General features: G+C 45.3%; 1 protein-coding gene across 3 annotated transcripts; it reads right to left on the reverse strand.

The window, feature by feature from the left end:
- Positions 1-1,116: 1,116 nt before the first annotated feature.
- On the reverse strand, positions 1,117-25,069 carry SORD (sorbitol dehydrogenase). Of its 3 annotated transcripts, XM_083475967.1 has the most exons (10): positions 24,755-25,054; positions 20,326-20,359; positions 18,145-18,277; positions 17,139-17,303; positions 14,359-14,518; positions 12,645-12,763; positions 10,521-10,586; positions 8,801-8,976; positions 5,092-5,213; positions 1,117-3,250 (listed from the first exon to the last, which is right to left on the reverse strand). In XM_083475967.1, the coding sequence occupies exons 4-10, from the start codon at positions 17,287-17,289 to the stop codon at positions 3,085-3,087; spliced, it is 960 nt and encodes a 319-aa protein (XP_083332093.1). In that variant the 5' UTR covers positions 17,290-17,303; positions 18,145-18,277; positions 20,326-20,359; positions 24,755-25,054; the 3' UTR covers positions 1,117-3,084. The 3 variants fall into 3 exon arrangements, with proteins under 3 accessions (XP_083332093.1, XP_083332092.1, XP_083332094.1); XM_083475966.1 differs by lacking the exon at positions 18,145-18,277 and having other exon boundaries at positions 24,755-25,069; XM_083475968.1 differs by lacking the exons at positions 18,145-18,277; positions 24,755-25,054 and adding an exon at positions 23,872-24,318.
- Positions 25,070-25,961: the final 892 nt, after the last annotated feature.

Here is a 25,961-nt window from a genome sequence, read left to right on the forward strand (position 1 = left end):
CTCCATTAAAAGGAAAGCCAACCAATCTTACATCCAGAAGCTACATAAGACAGTTCTACTTATTTCAATATAATAATTACTAATGAAAACTGATATGGGCAGCTTGCAAATTCTATGAGAAACATGGCAAGGGGGACTGGCTGGAAAAATTGACAAGGATCAATGGAATAAAATATGGAAACCTTTAAAACCACCTTCGTCCACATTCAGGAGGCAAAATTCTTTTACAATTGCATTGGACCCCAGTAAGGCTATCCTGTATCACACAATCTGTGTCTGCACCCCAACCAGCTGCGGTAGAAAAGCAGTAGCTGGCATAATTACAAAGCAGGTAAAACTTTTGCCATTGTCTTCCTGCTTTGCTTTGCTATTGCTCCTCCCTGAAGGAAGAAGAGAGTCAGACCATCCCTGGGGAAACCTGGAGCTATGCACCACTGATCTGCTGGCCTTGACACCAGGTAGGAGGATAAATTCCCAGGCAAGCATGTCTGCATTCTGCACCCCCACCAGGAGTTCCTCCAAGTTTTTTTTAACCCACTCAAAGATGGTCTCCATTTCATTCTTATGTGGTTCTTCCTTCCTTTTATTTTTAAAGGAAAAACTCCATCTTGCGACATTTGCGCAGAGACACTGCTGCACTAAAGCAGCCAGGTGAAAACATTGATTCAGCCCAAGTAGTCCGGCCCGACCCACCCATGAGGCAAGGTGAGGCGACTGCCTCAGGTGGCAGAATTCACAGGGGCAGCAGTTCCCAATGTAGGTATTTACTCCCCTCTTGTTCCTGATATAGATCTTCACTCGCCCCTTCTTCCCTGGTGGGCAGCCATTTTGTGGTTTGCCTCGGGTGTCAAAATGTCTTGGGCCAGCCCTGCAAGTTGTGCTGCATACAGGTGCCCTTATTTGGAAACGAGGACATCTGTACCTCAGGAATCAGAGAAGATGAGGACATGTGGGGGAGGGAATTCAGGAAAAGGGGCAAGTAAATCCTATTAAAGTAGCCGAACATGTGAAAAAGGTTGGTCCCAATGCCTGTGAAAATGCCTCATGTAGAAAAATGGAGCTCATTGGAAAGAACTGATCACTAATTGTGGTAAAGACATTCAGTTGAAAAAGAAATCTGCTCGGTACAGCTACTTTATTTCCAAGTTACTCTCGAGTTTTAAAACTAAATAACATTTCCTAAAAATTCAAAGCAGTCAGAGTGGTTTCTCCAGTCCCTTCCAACAGACTCTGCCTATTTGCATTTCCTTTTGATAGCTCAAGGTATGTCTGTGAACAGAGGCAGCCTAGTGGAAGACAGACTCAGTGTATCATGACCCCAGCGAATGAAATATATAATTAGTGGTTTCTGCCCTAGGCCCTTGCTGAAGGCACAGGATCTTGGGTTGTCAGTTAAGTATGTGGCCACTTCACACTTCAGAATTACAGTCTAGCCTTTAATCTGGCTGCTTGCTGAAGCATGTCGACATGCCTTTCAAGCCTTTGATACAATGAGGAAGTGGCTCTCATTACAGCACTTGTGGAAAAGCAAGGGCTTAGGTAATCCCTGCAGGTTTCCAATGCAGAATATTTGAACACGAGAGATATGTTTGCACAGGGCATCTGTGCACAGGCAAAGCGCCAAACATCCCCTGCTTTTGTTTCCTAGTGGCAATAAATGGTTGAAGTCCCTGAGATGCTCCTAGAAATTTGGTTATCTGCCCAATTCACACTTCCCAAAATGGTGCATCTATCCTTCAAAATTCTATTATCTGAATTTTGCAATGCAGTTTTCCCATAAAAAAAAAATGTGCACAAAATGCATATATCAGTGAAAACAACAGGTGAAAATAATATTAGGGTAAATTGCTTGCAAAAATGTGTATATTAAGAGAAATGTGCACTTAAGTGCTGACCAATGTCCACAAGGGCTTCCAAAGATATCACAAAGTGATGGAGATATGTAGTAATCTGAACTTAAGGACTGGGAAAACTAGAAACTGAAACCGATAGATTTATCCATCCCTAGGTACGCCAAGAGATAGCCATCTAGGTTGGAATTGCAGAAGTTTTCAAGCATAGGGCACATACAATTGCGTAATGGAGAAGTACTTCCTCTGTTACTGAAATCGTCACATTTGGGGGTAGCCTTCGTCCAGAAATGAAATATCTGTGGAATGGAATGTAACTTTGCTAGTCAAACTTCCAAATGCCCCCAACTCTATCTCCTTCACTCATCACAGGCATTTGTTACAGAGAAAGCAGCTCAAAAGCCCACATCTAAGTAAAAGAAATATGCAAGGAACCAACTGGTGTGTGTGTGTTGATGAATGGGCCACAGGGTCTGAGGCAGGATGGCTCCAAATTCCAGTCTCTGGGGAACAATAGCAGGAGTTCCCTGTCTACTGTCCTCAGTGACCAACTTCCTACTGGGCTTCCTATAGGCACCTGACTGGTCATTATGGAAAATAAGATTCTGGACTAGGGCTCTTCTTAGGTTCTTAGGATCTACATATGTTTATCAAAAAGAAGTTCTGACTGCTTAGGAAATGAATATAAGTGGATGTGAAATCTGCATTAGTTGTGGGTGAGAGGGGGGAGAATATGAGAGGAACAAGTCCATAATGTTATCCGATAGCAGAAACATATAATCAGAGCAGTGACGTGGTACAGCTCTTACTGGGCTGAACTATTTCAGACGACAGGTGGGTAATGCATAGTTGAGTGTTCTGCCATATGAAACAGCTCCCCAGAAATACAAAGCTAGGTGGTTAGGCTAGAACCTTCCTCCTGGATATAACAGTTTTGTTTATCCAGGGAGTTTGTTATCTGGGGAACTCACACAGGCAGTCCAAAACAGAACTGCCCAGCAAAAGCTGAACTGCCTGCTCTGTGTGTTTCAGCTCTAACACCTATAATCAAATTCCTCCTACTGATTTCAGCATTTCATCAAATGGCGCTAACTTTTCTAGGTAAGAGAGCATAAGGTTTATAATTTCACTGAAATTTGTTTCCTAGGTGATGCAGTTTCAAGGCTCTGAGTGTCCTTTAGAAGCAAACTACCCTCATTGGCAGGGCAGCAGAGTGTTGCATTCTGGTTTTTTTTCAAGGATTCTGGTTGCTGGGATCGCACTTCAGCATAATTTTTATCCCAAGCCCCTTCTTGGTGGCCTCAAAAGCCTCCATAGCTTTTTCCAAAGGAAAGCGATGTGTCACCAGTGGTTGGACGTTCACTTTTTTTGACGCAAGCATAGCAATTGCCATAGGCCACCTGCAAGAAAAGAGAAGGAAGGTATTTGCAAAAGCACCAAGTTTCAAGTAGCCTCTTTCGACACAAATGGAGAGATAGGAGGACAGGAAGACAGCAGCTGGTAGAGTCAAGCACTAGGACCAGCTAAACATGCCATGCCATTGAATTCCCTGTTGCCTCGATGGTTTACTTGTTTTAATTTTATTCATTCTACGAAAACTGCTATAAGAAAGTTCTGCTCAGGAATTCTAAGAGACCAAAAAAGACAATGCAGTATTCAAAGGCTTAGCCAGCCATCTTGATTCAGAATGGTGTTCAGTTGTATCCAATCAGAGATGAAAACCTCCTCCTTGATCTCAGGAACCATCATGCAGAATTTGGTGACTGCATCTAAAGAGGTGTTGGAATGCACAGCCAACGGACAACTTTCCAAAATGTAAAGTAGGAACATAGTTTGATTTCTATGGAGACATCTTAATGTCAGAGGGTCACAGACTCCGCTAACCCAAAATAGTATCTTGGGTTAAGAACTTTGCTTCAGGATGAGAACAGAAACCGTGCTCCGGCGGCGTGGCAGCAGCAGGAGGCCCCATTAGCTAAAGTGGTGCTTCAGGTTAAGAACAGTTTCAGGTTAAGAACGGACCTCCAGAACGAATTAAGTACTTAACCTGAGGTACCACTGTAATAAAAATAAAACACGTAGCAATTTCTTCTTCCCTATGCTTCTTTAGATCATTTTTTTAAATTACAGTTTTCCAAATATAAAGACATTCCAATAGAATGCATGCTCCTCATCACAGATTTGTGACAGCTATAAACCAGGGGTGGGGAAGCCATGACCCCCTAAATCCTGCTGGACTCTGTCGTTCCCAGCCAGCAGGGCCAATGGGGAGGGATGATGGAAGCTGTAGTTTAGCAAGTTCTGGGAGGCCCCAGACTCCAAGCCCATCTGCAAACTATAAAACTACACCCAGTTTTAACACTGTGCTGTGGATAAGACCCTCATTTTCTTCTTTCCCAGCACTCTGGGCCAAATGTTTAGTGAGACACTGGAGATATGCAAGCCTATCTCATGTGTAGCTGTTAAATAACTTACAAATGGGGAAACAGCACAAAGGGAAATGGTTAAGACTCTCCTTCCCTTGCATGCGCTCCTTATCAAAATTCAAGCACTTTCCCCAGTGGCTGTTTAAATAACAACAACAACCAGGAGACTCTTTTACAAATGTCCAACGCCTTGGCCCTCTGTTGCTCACTGGAGGGATAAGGGTGGCTCTAAATCTCTTATACAGATTTCACTGGCTAGCCCTATCTGAACTCGCACTGACACTGCTTAAATATTCTGCAAAGCAGTTTATGTGCTACATATTCATCCTTATGTGAGGCTCTGTGTCAAAATCTATCTTTTACAAACGAGGCAAATTTAAAAAAGGAATGGAAATGTTTTGAAGATTATAAATATATTGTTCTAAGAAAGATATGCTACTATGCCTAGAATAAAAATGTAAAGTATATCTATAATTTGGAAAAGAGAAGAGATAAAAGAAAAACAAAGAATGATACATTTGGAGAAGGCAAAGATAAAGGTGGAAATAGAGATTCAAAGAAGTTGAATTGTGGCGGAGGGAAGCTGTGGGTGGGTGGGTGGAGTATTATATAATAAGTATGTAATATTTGCTTTCAGTGTTTTTGGATTGTTTTCAATCTTTTTTCCTTTCTTTGTTGTTGTTGTTGTTTTGCTGTACCACTTACTTAACCAAAATAAATAAATAAAATTGGGGGGGGGGGGGAATGAGGCATTCCCTTTTTCCTCCTTGCATCAGTTAAAAAAACCACCATCTGTATCTCTAGAAAATACTCACGTATTGCAGTATCGAAATACCCCTCGGATGTCCACTTCCCTCACAGCAGCATTCACAATGGGCAACGTGACCATCTCAGGTCCTAGCCCCACCAAAACCAGAGTCCCTCCAGAACGTGTTGCCTGAAGACAAAAGGAGAGATACAAAATAAATGCGCATCTCCAATCAAGGATGACATGAGAGGACTCTTTGCGTCTACTTGGGGAGAACTCTTTCTAGCCTTGCAAACTGGGACAAAGTCCGAGGTGAGGATCTTAGGGCAGCTTCGTCGATGCAAACTAGCTTGTAAGAGAAACAGCAGCAGACAATGCATGCAAAAATCTCACCTAACCTCAGGAGGTTGGGGTCCCCTGGAGAAGGGCCCTTTTTGAAGTTCTTAATTGACAGTGCTGTAAACCAAAAATTGCCCTTTTCCCTTATGGGGTATCCAAGAGCCCATATAGAGTCCTTACATAGGTTCCCTATTAGTAGAAGAGAATAACAGAGGCCAACCAGAGAATATTGAGAAGCAAAGCAGCTATTGATCTGTTGCAACAGGGTGCTCCCCTCACCCGCAGGAGAGGAGGAGGAACCCAGAAAAATGGCCCGCAAGGCCTTATAAAGACTTTTGAAATTGCCACCCTGTAGATCAAGACCACCCCGAGAAACATCATACATACATCACAGAAGGGGTGTAACCTAAGACCACCCCTCAGATACATCATACCTACATCACAGAAAAGGCAGTCTAAACAGAAATTTGAATAGTAGATAGGTAGCCGTGTTGGTCTGCCATAGTCAAAATAAAAAATTTCCTTCCAGTAGCACCTTAAAGACCAACTAAGTTAGTTCTTGGTATGAGCTTTCGTGTGCATGCACACTTCTTCAGATACACTGAAACAGAAGTTGCCAGATCCTTCTATATAGTGAGAAGGTGGGGAGGGGTGTTACTCAGAAGGGTGGTGGGAATGGGAGATAGGCAGATAGCTGGGAGGGCCTGTTGACGACTCTTAACAACTGTAATAGGTCTTACAGGAGAAGGCAAGGGGTGAGGAGGTGAGAAATGGTTTAGTTATGTATAGTGAGATAAGAATCCAATGTCTTTGTTCAGCCCAGGTTTTTCCATTGTTTTAAGTTTGGTAATGAGTTGTAATTCAGCAGCTTCTCTTTCCAGTCTGTTTCTGAAATTCCTTTGTAGTAAAACAGCTACTTTGAGATCTTGTATAGAATGTCCTGGGAGATTGAAGTGTTCTCCTACTGGTTTCTCTGTTTTGTGATTCTTGATGTCAGATTTATGTCCGTTTATTCTTTGGCGTAAGGTTTGGCCTGTTTGTCCAATATAGAGAGCTGAAGGACACTGTTGGCATTTGATGGCATACACAATGTTAGACGATGAGCAATTAAATAGTCCTGAGATGGTATGTGTGATGTTGTTGGGGCCAGTAATGGTGTTGTCCGGGTGTATGTGGCAGCAAAGTTGGCATCTGGGTTTATTGCAGGCTCTGGTGCCAGTGTCTGTGTTAAGTCTGGTTGTAGTATTATTGTTGGTTAGGAGTTGTTTAAGATTGGGTGGCTGTCTGTAGGCAATGAAAGGTCTTCCTCCCAGAGCTTGAGAAAGAGAGCTGTCATTGTCCAGGAGAGGTTGTAGATCTCTGATGATGCGTTGTACTGTTTTAACTTGGGAGCTGTATGTGATGACTAGAGGTGTTCTGTTATTTTCTTTTTTGGGTCTGTCTTGCAGCAAGTTCTCTCTGGGTATCAGTCTGGCTCTGTTGATCTGTTGTTTAACTTCATCTGCTGGGTATTTTAGTTCTGAGAAGGTTTGCTGTAGATCTCTTAGGTGAGAGTCTCTGTCTGTAGAGTTGGAGCAGATGCGGCTGTAACGTAGTGCCTGGCTGTATACAATGGACTGTTTGGTATGTTTGGGATGGTAGCTGGAGGCATGTAGATATGTTTGTCGGTCAGTTGGTTTGCGGTATAAGGTGGTGTCTATGCGCCCATCCTGTATTTTTATAGTAGTGTCCAAAAAATGTATTTCTTGCATAGATTGATTCATTGTAAGGTTGATTGTGGGGTGAAAATCATTAAATTTCTGGTGAAAGAAATTTGAATGTTGTTTTTCTCCTGTCCTTGTTTATCTCCTGTCTGGCAGGTTACTTGATTGGATTGCCTGGGGAGCCCGCCAGTCTTTTGTAACGATAAATACTTAGTTCCTGGGCCAGGTCACAGGCTTACACCCTATTCAAACACAGACATACCCTTAAGACAGGATTTGTGAAGGAAAAGACAATGGGGAGGCTTTCCTACTTTGACCTCGCAGAGAAAACATTTGCTCAGTTTAGGAATCAAAATGGCTTCAGGTCGGTCTTCCTGTGCTGATCTATGTATGTGCGATTATGAACATTACCATATATCTAAGACCTCGAAATTAGAGCCAGTGTGGTGTAGTGGTTAAGAGCGGTAGTCACGTAATCTGGGAAACCGGGTTCGCGTCTCCGCTCCTCCACATGCAGCTGCTGGGTGACCTTGGGCCAGTCACACTTCTCTGAAGTCTCTCAGCCCCACTCCCCTCACAGAGTGTTTGTTGTGGGGGAGGAAGGGAAAGGAGAATGTTAGCCGCTTTGAGACTCCTGAAGGGGAGTGAAAGGCGGGATATCAAATCCAAACTCTTCTTCTTCTTCTTCTTCTATCACAACAGGCAGCTTCTTCACAGACAATACATTTGTCAGATGCTGTTATAAAGATCTCTCAGCATTGTTACGGCTAAAATCTGGGTGCGGGGTTACTCTGCCACCCAGCTCATCGGACTAAGTCCGTGGGTCCCTGCGGAAGAAAATGAGCTCAGCCGGACGCAGGAGCAAACTGCAGAAGATCCAAGTTTATTGCGCAACAGGTTCAAGGCGAGATTGAACCCAGAGAAAGGGGTGACATGAACTTTTGAAATTTCCCTCCATATCCCAGAATACAGTGCATGAAACGTCACGAATACATTATGGGAAGGTTGGGTTTCACAAGTTACATCATGAATATACTTTATACGTCATGAATACATTATGAAAAGGTGGGATTACATTAATTAGCATTTTCGGATGAGGGAGGGGGGATATGCGGAGCGGGAAATATACATAGATACACATTTATTGAGTACCGGTGGTGGCAAGACAATGGGTCAGAGATATGCATCGTCTGCCACCTAATATTGCCTAGAGGGAAGGTTTGGCGAATTAAGAAGTTCCTGCGTACGTGACCTGCCGCTTCGGGGATTATGGAAGTAGGGATAGCATCATGGCGTCCACGGGGAACTGAGTTGAATGGCACTGAGAGCGAAGAAATCGGAGTTACGGTTGATTTTATATCAATTTCTAAAGATTTCAATGATTTCAAACCCATTCTGTACTATAGGGCAAAAGCAGAAACAGAATGGATACATTGTAACAGGAGGTCCCTGGTTTCGTCAGCAGCTTGTCAGGGGTGAAATGAGGCGTGCAGGAGCTCCCTGAGCTAGCTTCTGCAGGACGAATGCATGGCTGTGATTGGCTAAAGCGGGGCCATAGGAATAAGCGGGGCCTCGGATGTTCCTAGAAGGAAGGGGGAAAGGAGCCCCCCCCCTTCCGTTCCGTATCAGTATAAAAAGGATAATTTCCATGTGTGTTTTCTCTCATTTCCTCCAACAGCAATAATCTCCACATTGCAAGGAAAAATTAATGCCGGTGAGCTAAGAGAGACTCACATATATTCCCGTCTGGATAGCGGCCTGGGCTCCGGTGCATTCCACCGTGATGTCAGGCATGCAACCAAGCGCTTGTTCCACCAGGTGGGCCACCTCCTCTGGGCTCTCACTCTTTATCTGAACTGCGAAATCAGCCCCAATTTCCTTAGCCTTTGCAAGGCGGGGAGCTGATAAATCTACAGGGGGGTTGGGAAGACAAATAACAAAAACAATGGCAAGGATAGCATCAGAGCAGCATGCGGGTAACTGTGGATTTAAAGCACATACGTTTAAAGCACCATACATTTAAAGCACATAGGTAAAGGGACCCCTGACCATTAAGTCCAGTCACGAACGACTCTGGGGTTGCGGCACTCATCTCGCTTTACAGGCCGAGGGAACTGGCATTTGTCCGCTTCCGCAGACAGTTTTTCCGGGTCATGTGACCAGCATGACTAAGCTGCTTCTGGCAAAACCAGAGCAGCGCACGGAAACAGCGTTTACCTTCCTGCTTGCACTTTGGCGTGCTTTTGAACTGCTAGGTTGGCAGGAGCAGGGACCGAACAACGGGAGCTCACCCTGTGGCGGGGATTCGAACTGCCGACCTTTTGATCGGCAAGCCCAAGCGGCACAGTGGTTTAACCCACAGCGCCACCCGCGTCCCTTTAAAGCACATGCCTTCCCCAAAAGGAACTGGGAACTATAATTTGTTAAGGGTGCTGAGAATTGTAGGTCTGTATTCTGGGTTTCTGAAATAAGCCTTTGGTTTTTGAAGCTGGGTGAATCTTGGAAGTGGGTGAAGCGAGAGAGAGGACTGCATATGTAACTTGGACGTATGCAATGTGAAATGTGGCTGCGGCTTCTTATTCTCCCTGTTCCTTATCCTTTGGGTTAAGCAATTATTAACAAAACCCACAGTACAGAATCAAATCTGCTGATAAATTGTTCTTATCTTGTGCATATTTGAGCTTTGTACTGAAACATCATCTCACCTTTTGCTTTACAAGGTATTTTGACCCTAGCTGCATTTTCATCCCCCACCCCACATGGGTTAATATATTTGCCAGCTTTGGATAATATTCAATGCATCATACAAAGATGACAAGAACAACCCTCCTCAGTCAGGGAATAGGCCCACCTAATCCAGAACCCCTTTCCCACCAACGGTCGACCTTTTTTAAAGAACCACAAGACTTCTTGTAGTTGAGGCTTCAACCAAGACTTCAAATCAGTGAACTTCCATTTCATTGTTCTGCATGGGACAATGACAATAAAGATATCGTATCGTATTTCTGAGCTTCCTGCTCTCTCCTCATGAAACCAAGAACACCAAGGGATTCTGCAAGAATAATCTGCAGGAATCCTGAAAAATGCTAATTGCATTTTGCATTTTTCCTGAAAAATGCTAATTGCTGCTAACTGGTCATAGTTTGTAAATTATTATTCTGGGAGTTTGACTCTTCATGTGTAGATGAGACTGGCCACTGGCTTGCCTGATACTGGTGATATGCACGAATAGAAAATATTGAGATAACACCAAAGTTTTAATCAAACACTTTTGCTTTTTCCACAGTCTCTGAGAACTGGGCCTAACTGTCAAGGGGCAGTTAAGCACATTGCACTTCATCTTTTCCTGGCACTTGCTTTGACAACCCTAGTACTTAACGCCATGTAAACCCAGGGGACCAGAGTGAGTGTCATTACGGCACAAGGTGTCAAAGAGTTGGAAAATCTAACTTACCTGTTATCACCACTTGTGCAGCCCCCATTGCCTTAGCAATAAGCAAAGTCACAAGTCCAATGGGTCCTGGAAGATGAGCAAAAGGAAAAATAAGGAAGTGTTCTACTACCCTTTGACATTTGTTTCCAGGTTGGTTTACAAGATGAAGATCTTTCCTAATACAGTGGTGCCCCGCAAGACGAATGCCTCGCAAGACGGAAAACCCGCTAGACGAAAGGGTTTTCCGTTTTGGAGGTGCTTCGCAAAACGAATTTCCTATGGGCTTGCTTTGCAAGACGACAATGCCTTGCGAGTTCCTGCGGGTTTTTTTCCCTTTCCCCCCTTTTTCTAAGCCGCTAAGCCGCTTATCAGCTGATCCGATCAGCAGATAAGCCGCTAAAAGCCGCTAATAGCGCTAATAGTGCTAATCCGCTAATCCGTCAATGGGCTTGCTTCGCAAGACGAAAAAACCGCTAGACGAAGAGAACCACAGAACGGATTCTTTTCGTCTTGCGAGGCACCACTGTACATATTTCCCTAAGGATGTTGTCACGCTGCTGTTTGTGTGACTGCCAATAGGAGGCGCTGCAAACTGCAACATGACAACAAACTGGGCCATTGCAACAGCACTGGGGGATGAAGAGAAGGGACTCAGGTGGGCGGGTAGCCCTGGCCAGCAAATGGAGGTTTGCTGAGGTCCTTGAGGTGGCTTTGGTGAGGAGCAAACGTGGGTGGCTTGGGCAAGGGGGTTGTGGTAGTTGGGGTTAGCAAGCAAAGAAATCATGGGCTCAGCCATTAGCAAAACAAGAAAAATGGAATATAATTTTAAAGCACAATCCAAGGGTAGGGCCTTTTCTGTTGTGGAATGCCTTGCCATGTGAATCTATGAGGCCTCATCTCTATATTGCTTCAGGTAGTTGGTGAAGACCTGGCTCTTTTAAAATTCCTTCACTTAAGGCTGTCACTAGTTCAGTTCTTTGTTTACCTCGTGCTGCTGGAATTGTTCAAACTGCTGGATACGGTTATGTTATTTTTTTTATTGTAGGAAGGGATCTTTGAGGATGGTATTTGGTTTTACTGCTTTTAATTCTAACATGTTAAGAATGGGTGGTGCTGTGGGTTAAACCACAGAGCCTAGGACATGCCGATCAGAAGGTCAGCAGTTCGAATCCCCGCCACGGGGTGAGCTCCCGTTGCTTGGTCCCTGCTCCTGCCAACCTAACAGTTTGAAAGCGTGTCAAAGTGCAAGTAGATAAATAGGTACCGCTCTGGCAGGAAGGTAAACGGCGTTTCCGTGCGTTGCTCTGGTTCGCCAGAAGCGGCTTAGTCATGCTGGCCACATGACCTGGAAGTTGTATGCCGGCTCCCTTGACCAATAAAGCGAGATGAGCACCACAACCCCAGAGTCAGCCATGACTGGACCTAATGGTCAGGGGTCCCTTTACCTTTATGTTAAGAATAAGTGCATAAAGCAGCAATAATACAGCAGCTGAAATAGTTTAAAAGGCCTGGGAGAATAAAAAGTTCTTTGTCTAGGGACAAATATACAGTAGTGTTAGGTACCCAGTGAGCCCCGGAAAAACTGTCTGCGGACAAACGCCAGCTCCCTTGGCCAGTAAAGTGAGATGGGCGCTGCAACCTCAGAGTTGTTTTCGACTGGACTTAACTGTCAGGGGTCCCTTTACCTTTAAAATAATCACCAGCTGGATTCTCTGGACCAGCCCAAGGGTAAAGGTAAAGGTAAAGGTAAAGGGACCCCTGACCATTAGGTCCAGTCATGACCGACTCTGGGGTTGCGGCACTCATCTTGCTTTATTGGCTGAGGGAGCCTGCGTACATCTTCTGGGTCACGTGGCCAGCATGACTAAGCTGCTTCTGGCAAACCAGAGCAGCGCACGGAAACACCGTTTACCTTCCCACCAGAGCAGTACCTATTTATCTACTTGCACTTTGATGTGCTTTCAAACTGCTAGGTTGGCAGGAGCAGGGACCGAGCAACGGGAGCTCACCCCGTCGCGGGGATTCAAACCGCCAACCTTCTGATCGGCAAGTCCTACATATCCCCATGTGAACATTATGCACTGCCCACTGGACTCGGAGATGGCTACTTAGCTTGGAAAAACAGCAAAACAGGGTATTCCGTACCAGCACCACAAATTAAGACCTTGCTTCCCAGAGTCACTCCGGCTCTTCGGCAGGCGTGGATTCCCACAGAAAGAGGTTCGATGAGGGCACCTTCCTCATAGGTCACATTGTCTGGAAGTCTGCAGCAAGACAAGACAAGAAACATGTCACACACAAAAATCAGAATGGTAATGGAAGAATGTTATGATCTACCGTAGTGGTTCGCAACTGATGGTCCGTGGACCCCGGTGGGTCTGCATAACCCACCCAGGGGGTTGGTGGCCCCCCTGTAAAGTGTCTTAAGCATCCCATGGCAGGGAAGGGCAGGAGCCTGGTGTCAGGATCTGGGGGAAGGGCTGCTCAGCTCAGTCACCTTTGGTAGATGGGGGCTGCTATCTCTCCTGCCATGGCTGCAGCCCCTCTTGCAGTGGCCTTGGGGCCACATGGGAAAAGTGAGCAGGTGGGTCGCTCCTAGAAGGTACCTTTCATACTAGCACACAGCTTGGCTTTTCGAAAACAGGCAGTCAGCAGTACTTGGCTAACTGGGAACCACTGATCTACTGAATCAGAAACACCAGTAGAGAGGCAGATTCCAGAATAACAAATATCCTCCCAAGTCCATTTAGACCCGGTCAAAGTTCCCACCTCTGCCTTGAAATGTCATCCTATAATAACTTGGATTTGGCCGATTAACCTTAGAGCTGCTGAAGCATAGCTGTTAAGTGTCTAAAGAAAGAGCAAAATTCCTTACTGCGAATTTTGACAAACGCATTGCTTGTGACCTCCCAGGTTGACCAGTGGGCCTTGAAATTCACAAGTTAGTCTACTCATCTAAGGAGGGCAGAGTTGTTGGGGTTTTTTTGGTCCCTTCAACACTGGCTAAAGCTTTGTTTTTTCTGAGGAAGGAGGTGAGAAGCCGTTGGGTAAGGATCCATTATCCTCCCATTCATTACCAGCTGTTAGAGGCTCTGGGAACTGCCGCCCTGAGAGGGGCACAGGGGTCTCCTAATGGTTTTCAGCACCCTTAAGAAACTACTTTGGGGGAAGCCATGACTGTTTAAAGTAGCACGATACTGCTTTAAATGTATAGTACAGATGGGGCCTGAGTAAGATTAGCATAGTACCATATTTTGGGATTCCTTTACTCTAGAACTCATGATAAATATTTAGAAGACATAACTGAACTAATACAAAAATGTGTATCTATGACTGAAGACCCTTGGCAAAGAAAGGGGAACAGAAAGCCGCCACCCCCCAAAAAAGTATATTTGTGAGAACACTGTATTTTCAGCATTTATATAAATGGGATTCTCTGCATAATCCCAAAACACACAGTGCCCACCATAATTAGTAATGGCGTACAATGGTCTTGTTGAGTTGCTTCAAGTCTAAAGTGCAACATTTAAAAGAATGATCTGTCAGATATCAATGAGAGAGGCCATAAAAGCTGATAGGAATTCTTAAATATCACCTGAATTAGAACTAAAAACAAGAAAGCACCTGCAAAAATCACACTCAATTTTCCCTATTCACTTGTTAGGTTAAGATACTGTTTCCCATTTTATTTGTCACCCCAGTCATGGTATTGTATAGTCTAGATATGCAAGATCAAGACTTCCGGACCAGCAGACTTCTGGACTTCAAGATCAACAATAACAATTTGCGCAAAACCACACTCAGTGGAGAAAATCCCTTTGGCTAGCATGTGTTCCCATAACAGGTATTTGCAACTAACTTGTAGCAAAAGTTTGCATCGTGCTTGTAATAGCGGCACAGGTTCCCATCATCAGGAGGAGTTGCACAGAAGAAGATGCTTGGAGACAGGTTGTATCGGCCAGTTTTGCAGAATTCATCTGTTTCTCGGGGAACTCCAGGCTCAATAGCCACTCGGTCACCTGGGACACATCAAGGATGCAACAAGATAAGAGACTGGACTAATTGTCATGTAAAGAGGTGACCTGTGTCTTGGAATCAGAGATCAGACTGCAACGGCCTTGGTCCAGTATATCTGAAGGAGCGTCTCCACCCCCATCGTTCTACCCGGACACTGAGGTCCAGCGCCAAGGGCCTTCTGGCGGTTCCCTCACTGCGAGAAGCCAAGTTACAGGGAGCCAGGCAGAGAGCCTTCTTGGTAGTGGCACCCTCCCTGTGGAATGCCCTCCCACCAGATGTCAAAGAGAACAACAACTACCAGACTTTTAGAAGACATCTGAAGGCAGCCCTGTTTAGGGAAGCTTTTAATGTTTGATGTTTTAGAGTATTTAAATATTTTTTTGGAAGCCGCCCAGAGTGGCTGGGGAAGCCCAGCGGGGCGGGGTATAACTAATAGATGATGATGATGATGATGATTATTATTATTATAGCACAAAATATATCAAAACATACTAGGAAATCACATTTTCAGACAATGCAGCTTAACATCCTAGCATCCGTAGGTGAACTCCAAGCCATTTTCACACATATTATCTCAGTAAAACTTCCAATAGCCCCTGTGCCTCTGGTTATGAATTTAATTCATTCCAGAGGTCCGTTCTTAAGCTGAAACAGTTCTTATCCTGAGGTGCGCTTTAGCTAATGGGGCCTCCTGCTGCGAGCGCACCTCTGACGCATGATTTCCGTTCACATCCTGGGGCAAAGTTCACAACCAGGAGCAGCTACTTCCGGGTTAGCGGAGCTCGTAACCTGAAGAATTCGTAAGCAGAGGTGTTCGAAACCAGAGGTACCACTGTACCTTTATATTTCAGGTGATGTGGCTTAGATAATAATCGAATGCTTAAGGTCACCTAGTGAGTACATGGTACAAGTCAGTGAGATTTTAAGTGAGCACACGGATGGGGAATCGATCATGCTCCAGATGTTGTTGGACTCCAACTTGCATTGGTGAACGTGGCCAATGGTCAAGGTAGATGAGAGCTGTAGTTCATCAACATCTGGAGGGCTATATGTTCTCCATTGTAATATTAAAACATTCAAATCAGGTTTCCATCAGTTCCAAACTCAGGAGGCGGATGTCTGACAAAGAGTTTCCTTTGAGGATTTCTGACATTTCATCCAAACACAAAAGTTTAGGATCAGAACTTTCCTTCTCCTAAATGGGCTACCTTCCCAGGTTGATAAGCCTCACCTGCCCCTTACTTCCCTCTACAGCATGTGCAGAAACCGCCATCTTGACCATTGGACCCACTATTGGCCTCGTCTGCTCAATCTGACAGAGCCTGTTTTCGCATGCAGGGAAAGTCCCTAACTCACTGAAGGTCTGAGACCCATCAACTACCCTCACCTGGTTCAACTGGCCAATCAAAGCCGTTTCCTGGGTGTGGCCGCTGTTGCATGCTGACAGCTTCCAGGAGCCACAGGTGAGAGCTGAGTGCAGGGTGGGGACCAAAGGTGGACAAATGACCCCAGGAGGAGTATGACATGTCCCCCACCAGAGGTCCTACCTCTCACCTAACACCACATACACCCCACAAAAGACATTAATATATCCTAGAGATCTCAACAGCCATCAAAAGGAGGTATGTAATCACCATGGCCACTTTGATCTGTGGATGAAGGTCTGTTTATGGTGCCACAAGCACCACATTGCATGCTGGGATTTGGTCATGTGCTTGTAGTGCTGTGGCACCATTCCTCTGGAATTCTTTTCCATTAGAAGTGAAGGCCCAACCTAGTCGTGCTTCCAACGTTCCATTTTTTCCCTATCTCTCTAGTCTCCCTAAATTCACCGGTTTTATTTCTGAAGTTTTAAATGCTTGTTGCTTTTTATGTCTTAATACTGTTTTTTTAAATTTATGGAATATGTTTTATATTCTGTTCTCCACTTTTTATGCTTTTTTATTGTTTGGCTGTACTGTACTTTGTATTCTTGTACAACACGGTCTGGTGGAGTTGCTTTTTACATGAGATTATAAGGTGCTTTGTGGAGGAAGTGCGGTATACAGTGGTATACAGAGCCAGTGTGGTGTAGTGGTTAAGAGCGGTAGTCACGTAATCTGGGAAACCGGGTTCGTGTCTCCGCTCCTCCACCTGCAGCTGCTGGGTGACCTTGGGCCAGTCACACTTCTCTGAAGTCTCTCAGCCCCACTCACCTCACAGAGTGTTTGTTGTGGGGGAGGAAGGGAAAGGAGAATGTTAGCCGCTTTGAGACTCCTGAAGGGGAGTGAAAGGCGGGATATCAAATCCAAACTCTTCTTCTTCTCTTCTCTTCTTCTCGCAAGACGAAATTAATCTGTTCCGCGAGTCTCTTCGTCTTACGGTTTTTTCATCTTGCGAAGCACGGCTATTAGCGGCTTAGCGGCTATTAACGGCTTAGCGGCTTTAAGAAAAAGGAAACAAACTCGCAAGAACTCGCAAGACGTTTCGTCTTGTGAAGCAAGCCCATAGGGAAATTTGTCTTGCGGAACGACTCAAAAAACGGAAAACTCTTTCGTCTTGCGCGTTTTTCGTCTTGCGAGGTACCACTGTACATGTTTAAATAAAATAAAAATGAATGAATAAATGAAGGCCCCTGCTCACCTGTCTTTAATTTGGTCACTGCGGATCCCACTTTGACAACTGTTCCTGAAGCCTCATGGCCCAGCACTATGGGGTTCTTCACAACAAAATCCCCAATTCGTCCATGTGTCCAATAATGGACATCAGAGCCACAAATCCCTACAGAATGCATCTTCAAAAGCACCTCTGGGAGAGAAGAGACAAATCAGAGAGTGAAATCTCCTCAGGGAAAATCTCTTGTCTGCAATGCAAATACACCAATATCAAGAAAACAGTGGACGGCTTGGAAATCACTTGGCTTTTCAATATTTGTGTTTCTAGTTATTTTCTAAGTGGAAATGTCTGGAATATTGACATTTCTTTTCTGGTTTCTTGCCAGAAGGCTCCTAGAATGTTTCAAAGATGTAATATCTAGTGCAGGCAGGTTTGAGTCATGGCCAGTTGACAGCCGTTGCCTAGATTACCTGTTTTCCATCTCACATTACCTGCTGATTCATGTATGCCCATCAATCTACCTGCTTGCTATTTTGTATCTGTTACGAGTGGTTAAGAGTTACCATTTTCTGGAGTCAAAATAAAAAAAATTCCTTCCAGTAGCACCTTAAAGACCAACTAAGTTAGTTCTTGGTATGAGCTTTCGTGTGCATGCACACTTATTTCTTCAGAAGTGCTGAGTTGTCCAATGAGCAGAATGCAAAATTCACCAGGCACATTTTAAGTGGCTATTAGTCACTTGTGACCAAATGAAGTTGACTGGACACCAGGATGGTGCCCGACATCTCCATGTCTGCTGAATGCCTGGGGATCCTTGGATTTTGCCTATTTTCATACAGTAACAACACATCCTTTGGAATTCTATCAGTGATATTGTATCTGGACAATCAGAACGAATTTCAGGAACCAAAAAGTCTCTGGTTTATCTGCAAATCTCACTGCATTTCAGAGATGTACATGTTTTGCTGAATTACTTGTACATTGAACAGAAATTTCAGAATCAAATTTACTTGAGAAGTTAATTGGAATTCACCTCTGGGCCATTATTTGGGTCTTGTGTGCACCTACGGTGAGCCAAATGCACAGGGCTTCAACGCTGGGAGGAGAGGTCCTTAATTTCCATACAACAATGGGTTAATGATTTGTACTCCCTCCCTTGAGTTGAGCTGGCGGTGAATCAACATAAGCAAAAGGAGAGAAATATGAGAACATTTCACTAGCTTTTCTTGAGACTTAGGCATGAAGTCATAGGAAGCAACCCAGCATATCTGTATTACCAACTCAAAACACATGAATCCACGACTCCCCTTTCTATGCTGACTTTCTGGATTTTCGTTTGCCTGATACTTTGGCTGCATTGTTTGAGAACTGTAAGAAAACAGCTTCTGTTAAATGCAGTAGCACTGCTGAGCAGAGGTGTGAGGAAGGCTAACAAAAGAGAGCAGAGGCAAAGAGCAAAGTCCATCTGCTGCAAGAGCTGCACTTGCTCATAATCGCCTAACGCTTGCACCGCACAGACCTCATTGGTTCACACCTGCGTAAGCCACTAGAGGCCTCTGTGCTGATGCATTCGGAGGGGTTTAGACCGGGGTCTCCCTTTCATCATCCTCCATCTTAAAAATTAGGACCCACTTCACTCTAGACAGGTGTCAATCCTATTTGTAGTCTGGCTACTTCCATCAACCATCTTGTTCAATTTGTTAGAATGTGGTGCTGATGGTGCCAATGTTGCAGGTTCGATCCCCGTATGGGACAGCTGTATTGCAGGGAGTTGGACTAGATGATTCTCAAGGTCTCTTCCAACTCTACAATTCTATGCATCTATGAATCTAATTTTCTGCCACTGACACTGCTCTTCTTGCCTTCCGCTGCCTGCTATGTCATGCCTGTTCCTGCTTGGCTCTCAGCCAAATGACCCTTCACTCTTGAACCTCATATTAGTGAGTAACCAAAGGCAAGGATTTCTCCGTCAACTCAAGTAATTCTGAATAGGACCTTTGGCCTTTCATAAAACATTCCCTTGATTTGTGCGCTAAACACATGGACAGCCATAGCAAACATACATAAACATATATATAACTCAGGCCACTCATTCCACCCCCCGCATGAGACAGTACAGAAATGGCAGCATCTAACTAACCCCTGCAGGGACGTGGGTGGTGCTGTGGGTTAAACCACAGAGCCTAGGACTTGCCAATCAGAAAGTCGGCGGTTCGAATCCCCGTGACGGTCCCTGCTCCTGCCAACCTAGCAGTTCAAAAGCACAACAAAGTGCAAGTAGATAAATAGGTACCGCTCTGGTGGGAAGGTAAATGGCGTTTCCGTGCGCTGCTCTGGTTTGCCAGAAGCAGCTTAGTCATGCTTGCCACATGACCCGGAAGCTGTACGCCGGCTCCCTCGGCCAGTAAAGCGAGATGAGCGCCGCAACCCCAGAGTCGGCCACGACTGGACCTAATGGTCAGGGGTCCCTTTACATTTACTTTAACTAACCCCTGCAGCAGGTGAACCTTCATTCCAATGCACAAGCAGCAGAATATGTGAAATGGAGACATGTGAAAGATACAACAGCTGGTTCTTTGGCTGCAGAAATCGCAAGGTGCTTTCTCCTCCTAGCCAGAGATATCTACTGCAAGCTTCTGAGAGCTCCATCTTTCACGTAGAGAAAGAAGAACTTACAAAATTGGCACCGGGACGAGGACACATTTCCCCTGGATATTATGACTGTTTATGCCTTGAAGAGTTACTTTATAAGATGCACCAGACCACAAGACGCACCTAGTTTTTGGAGGAGGAAAACAAGAAAAAAAATATTCTGAATCTCAGAAGCCAGAACAGCAAGAGGGATTGCTGCGCAGTGAAAGCAGCAATCCCTCTTGCTGTTCTGCCTTCTGGGATAGCTGCGCAGCCTGCATTCGCTCCATAAGACGCACACACATTTCCCCTTACTTTTTAGGAGGGAAAAAGTGAGTCTTATAGAGCAAAAAACACAGTAATTAAGAATTGAAATGGTTACCATTATGCCTTTCACTGAACCAGCTGTATTGCTAAGGCAATAAATTAGCCTTCAGCGGAGGTTGAAGATTTAATCTGAATACTCAAGGAGCCTGGCTTTATTTTGCACCAACATAGTGATGATTCATCTGACAAGAGGTATAAAATACATTTTGTTAAAAAAAATCACAAGCTGAATGACAGCTAGCCTAAACAGACCTACCGTTGGGACCTGGTTCAGGTACTGGCCGGTTTTCCTGCAAGGAAACAAAGGAGACAACATTCAGCTTTTTGAAAACTTTCTGTTGCTTCCTCTAGGTCTAGGATTATATTGAAGGCTGGTTCAGGTGGCCTACTATAGCAAATTTCTCACCATCCTAAAGGCCAACAGTGCTTGGCTTATACTGGAAGAACACTATTCAGAGGTAGAAAACTGGGAATAAAGCAAACAGAGGTATTTGAGCCACTTGTGGGTCGAAATATGAGCAACTTCTTCCAATTGCTGTGAAGCTATGTCTACAAGGACTGTGCTTGCACACAACTTAGATGAATTGACTGGGTAGTGCTAATGAATCCAAAGAGGATGAACTTATTACATGGCACCAGCTTGAATCTAATCAGAATTAAATCCTACCAAGTTCAACTGATTATTTTTTAAAAAAAACTATTAAGTTAGGATTAATGGGTTAATTCGGAGTGCAACCTTAATCTTCCTAGCCTGATGTAAGATTTTGCCTAGTTGCTTCCCAATAATTTTTACACAGGGAAATAAGATACGTCAATATATCAGAACGAAACCTATAAAAACTCCTCTTTCCACTAGGCAAAAAATGGTAAAGTTCTTAAATATGAGCAGAAAGTTTGTATGTTTCCTTCCAAGTCAATTCTGATTCTGCACCACTTTAATTCTGAGAAGAAATGTTCAAAAATTTAGCACTTTCAATGAAGACTCAAGTAGGATTGCCTTCTGCCCTCATTGCAACAAGCTTTTTGAACATTCTACATGCAATGTTCAAATTGAAAAGCTTCAGAGAAAGTACACTCACGGGGCAATCCTATGTATGTCAATTCAGAATTAAGCCCCAGTGAGTTCCATAGGACGAGATGGTTGGACAGTGTTCTCGAAGCTACGAACATGAGTTTGACCAAACTGCAGGAGGCAGTGGAAGACAGGAGTGCCTGGCGTGCTCTGGTCCAGGGGGTCACGAAGAGTCGGACACGACTAAACGACTAAACAAGAGTTCCATAGGACTGCAAACTCAGTCTTCACCATTTAAAGAAAAGTGAGTAATAAGTAAAAGGAAAGTGTGATGAAATACCTAAAACTGCTGTAGGAATGCAGTGGAGCATGCAAGTAAATCTTTAATGTTTAGCCAGTGAGCAAACATAATATTGGTTGTGGGTGAGGGATACATGTCCAGGATGACAAAATCTCAACTGGTGGCTTCCAACTTAACAATTCTGCTGGCACAAGGACTTTTAGCTACATGGTGGAATCTCCCTGCCTACTCATCTCCCCGCGCACCCTGTAAATAAGCTCGGGGGTGGGAGTGGGGGTTAAATGAACCTTTAGAACAGAATGAGAGGTCACATGGGGAGGGGAGAGGGGGAGGAAGTTCCACTGTACAGCAAAAAGTTCTTTTTGCTAGAGCTACCACCCAAATGGGACGCGGGTGGCGCTGTGAGTTCAACCACAGAGCCTAGGTCTTGCCGATCAGAAGGTCGGCGGTTCGAATCCCCATGATGGGGTGAGCTCCCGTTGCTCGGTCCCAGCTCCTGCCCACCTAGCAGTTCGAAAGCACATCAAAGTGCAAGTAGATAAATAGGTACCACTCCGGCGGGAAGGTAAACGGTGTTTCTGTGTGCTGCTCTGATTCGCCAGAAGCAGCTTAGACATGCTGGCCACATGACCCGGAAGCTGTATGCCGGCTCCCTTGGCCAATAAAGCAAGATGAGCGCCACAACCCCAGAGTCGGCCACGACTGGACCTAATGGTCAGGGGTCCCTTTACCACCCAAATAGCTAATCATCTGATTTTAGCCTGCTCTTAAAAAAATGTGATCCTAGCATTAAGAAACCAGAAACATTTGCCCACACCAAGATGGCGCCCTTACTGCAAATAGGTCACATCCAACCATCGTTGTTATGCACATGGCTTCTCCCAAAGAATCCTGAGGGGTAAACTAAAGTTCCCAGGATGCTTTGGGGGACAACATATGCTTTAAATGTATGGTGCATAAGCTCATCATTACCTATCTGTTGTGAGGAAAGCAACATTCCATAACTACGGAGAAAATGCTAATAGTTCACTATCAGCCTTGTGACTAAACTCCAGTGGTAAATCTTCCTTTCTTATCAGAATTCAAGACATCAGAGAGGTTAAGGTTTATTAAAATTCCACAGTAGCAGCCAAAGCTCTCGCAAGGAAAGCAGCACACGGGAAATGAGAAAAGAACAGTACAGCAGCTTAGGATACTTCACAGCAGTGGCTTAAAACACAGCAAGGTCATTCCCCACCTGCTATGTTTCAAGCCACATTCGCACAGTTCTGAACACATCAGAGAGGGGTCAGGGATGTATTTACCCAACGCGCATGACCTTTTTTGTTTCCCTGCCCCAGCAACCCACCCACTCTTGGACTGCCCATTCATAAAGCTGTCACATGTGCATGCATGCTCATTTGCGCATGTGCAATGACTTGTCTCAAATGTGCACAAATACAAAGTGAATGCAGCTTAAGTTTTCTAGTTGGACTGTAGAAGGTTTAAGAAGAAAAAAAACACATAAAACAAAAGTATTTGTCAAGAAACTACAGGATCGCTATGAATTGTGGCTAATGTATGTACGTAGCGTCAAGAATGAGCTGTGAGAATGCAATGGATGTGGACATACCCATAGAGCAAGAGTGGTTGGTGGCAACTGCCTTCATTCCCTGTTCATGGCTTCCCAGAGTCATCTAGTCAGCTTCTATGGGGTGAAGGATTCTGAACCAAATTGACCTTCATTTGGATCCAGCTAGGTGCTCATGTTCCATCCCAAGTTGATCAACTGCACAAGATTTATTTATCTGCATGCATTTGTATGCTCCCAACTTGGAACCCAAGGTGAGATCCATGTGGTTCCCAGGCACTCACTGGACCCAGACCTGCTTAGCTTCAGCAAGATGGTGGCCTCATGTGTCATACACTGGAGCTATTAAGGTTTGGGTCATACTATGTAACTCATGAGCACATGCTGTGTACCCATAAAGAGAGAAAAAAATCAGTGTTCACAAGCTGGGTAAAGGCAGAGTGTCTATGCAGTGGGCCCATTAATCTGTCATGCATCAAGGAACTCCCTCGCCCTGAATTGCAAAGGAGTTTTTGCAGCTATATTATCCTAAGCACACTTACCGTATTTTTCACTCTATAAGATGCACTTTTTCCCTTATAAAAAGTAAGGGAAAATGTGTGTCTTATGGAGCGAATGCAGGCTAAGCCCAAAGCGAAAACAGGGAGACGAAGCACTGCGCAGCGCTCCGTCTCGCTGTTCTAGCTTGGGGTTAGCTGCGCAAAGCCTCTGCAGGGTAGCAGGGTGCCTTCACCCCGCTGCTCTGCGGAGGCTTCAAAGGCTGTCCCCGAAGCCAGAACAGCAAGAGGATATCCTAGAAGCCAGATCCCTCTTGCTGTTCTGGCTTCTGGGGTTCAGAATTTTTTCTTCTTGTTTCCTCCCCCCCAAACTAGGTGCATCTTATCGTCTGGTGCGTCCTATAGGGCGAAAAATACGGTACCTGGGATCAAATGCCACTAAACAGCACAGGACTCACTTATGAGTAAATGCTCCATTTTTGCAAGTGGCATGGAATGCCCAATTCTATGCACATTTATTCAGAAGTAAGACCCACAGCATTAGATTGGGTTATTCTCTAGGAGAAGCTGTCACTCGGCACTACAAGCACATGTTCTGAATGGAAATAGTCCCTGGTGAAACCTCAAGGAAGCAGTGGGAAAGACAAGGAGAGCTGCTGCCATCAATAGGAGACAATACAAACAGACCAATAATCCTACATTTGAGTACTTTTTAAAAGCCCTATCCTACTCATGCTGACTCAGAAATAAAACGTTCTGCTGAATTCAAGGGGCCTCCCAAGGGCAGGATTGCTTCCTGATGCTGCAAGCATGCACCTGTTTACTCGAATGTCAGCCTCGCTGTGCTCAACGGGGCTTACTCCCTGGTAAGCGCGCACAGTCCTTTCTCAAAGCATTCTGGGCATTGTAGTTCGTGAAGGCTCGCAAGGCCATTGCAACTCCGGGACGCGCAAACTACACTACCCAGAGACATTTGAGGGAAACGCTGCGTTTAAATAAGGCCACGGCTGCACCGCTCTCGCTTCAAGGGCGAGCTGGGGGCAAGTTTGCAGCCGGGCGACACCGGGGCCACACACGCCGGCACGGCTCGAAAGGAAAAACCGAGCAAAGCCGAAAGGCCCGGCCTTTTTGCAACGTGCATGCATGAAGGCGGCTGAGGCTGCAGCCCCGGGCAAAAGGAAACCGCGACCAGCCGCCCCCCTCCCCGAGTTGGAGGCCGCCATGCAACGCCCGCGCGCCCCCGCCCCACCCGAGGCCGCTTCTCCCTGAGGGAAAACGGCACGTTAAAGTCCAGCGGGGCCGTACCAGGCGCAAGTCGCCGGCCTTGTGCACCACCACCGACAGGTTCGCGCCGTCGGGAGCCGCCATCGCCGCGCGCTTCGCTGTCCCCTGAGGTGACGCGCCTCCAAATGCCGCCGCCGCTGCAGCCGCTTCGCCTCCTCAGCAGCCGGCCGCTTCTCGCCGCCCTCTGTTTGGTCGGGGAACTTTGTGCTCGGCGGCCGGCGGGGAGCGGGAGAGCTCGGACTTCGCCCCCCGCGGCCGGGCCTCGGCTCAGTGGAGCGGGGAGCCGTGGCGCGACGCCGCCTTGCCCCTCTCTCTACCTGTGAGGCCTGCATGCGCCATCCTCGTGGTGCTTATCTAGGGCACGTTGCCTGTTGTGTGTTTGCTTACGCAAAAAAGGGGGTCCTCACACAAAACCCCACACAGACTTAGAAGAATAGAAGAATATTCCATTCTTGGAAGAATAGAAGCAGAACTCCACCCCACTCACCATTCCTCTTTCCCTCCAGCACACCAAATAGATGTTGGGACTACAACTCCCATCATCCCTGAATGCATGCTTACTGGAGCTGATGGGAGTTGGAGTCCCAGAATATCTGGAAAGCCACAGGCTCCCCATCCTTTATCCAAGCCATCTGTGATGTTCAGCATTTTGTGCAAAAGCCTGTTATACGCAGCTTTCCAATTTGCGCTCTCCAATGTCTGCTGTTGCTCCACCACCAAAAACAGCCATTGCACAGGGGTATACAGATTGAAAAACTGAGAGATGCAATTACCACATGGAACTTTTACGTATCAACTGCATCTTAATTCCTGCAGGGGAGTTTTGTCCATGCAGGAATTTTATGATGGTGAAATAGGAATTAAAAGAAGAAACCTTTGTGTATGGAGTACACTTCTCACATTAGGACTCTGCTAGAGTTGCCATTTGTTTCTTATTTCAAGGAAGGCGTCCTCATTTATTTGTGAGATGTAGCATAACGGTTAAAGGCAGGCATAGGCAAACTCGGCACTCCAGATGTTTTGGGACTACAACTCCCATCATCCCTAGCTAGGCCAGTGGTCCTAACCTAATACTGCATGCAACACCTAATGGTCCTAACCTAATACTGCATGCAACAAAAGAAACCGATCTTGAAAAAAGAGACAAAGCATTTATTTTTGTAAACGACGAAATCTTTATATATATATATATATATATATATATATATATATATATATATATAGGAGG

The sequence above is a fragment of the Podarcis liolepis genome (genome assembly GCF_965112155.1).
Source record: "Podarcis liolepis genome assembly, chromosome: 14".
In the NCBI taxonomy this organism is placed as follows: Eukaryota; Metazoa; Chordata; class Lepidosauria; order Squamata; family Lacertidae; genus Podarcis; species Podarcis liolepis.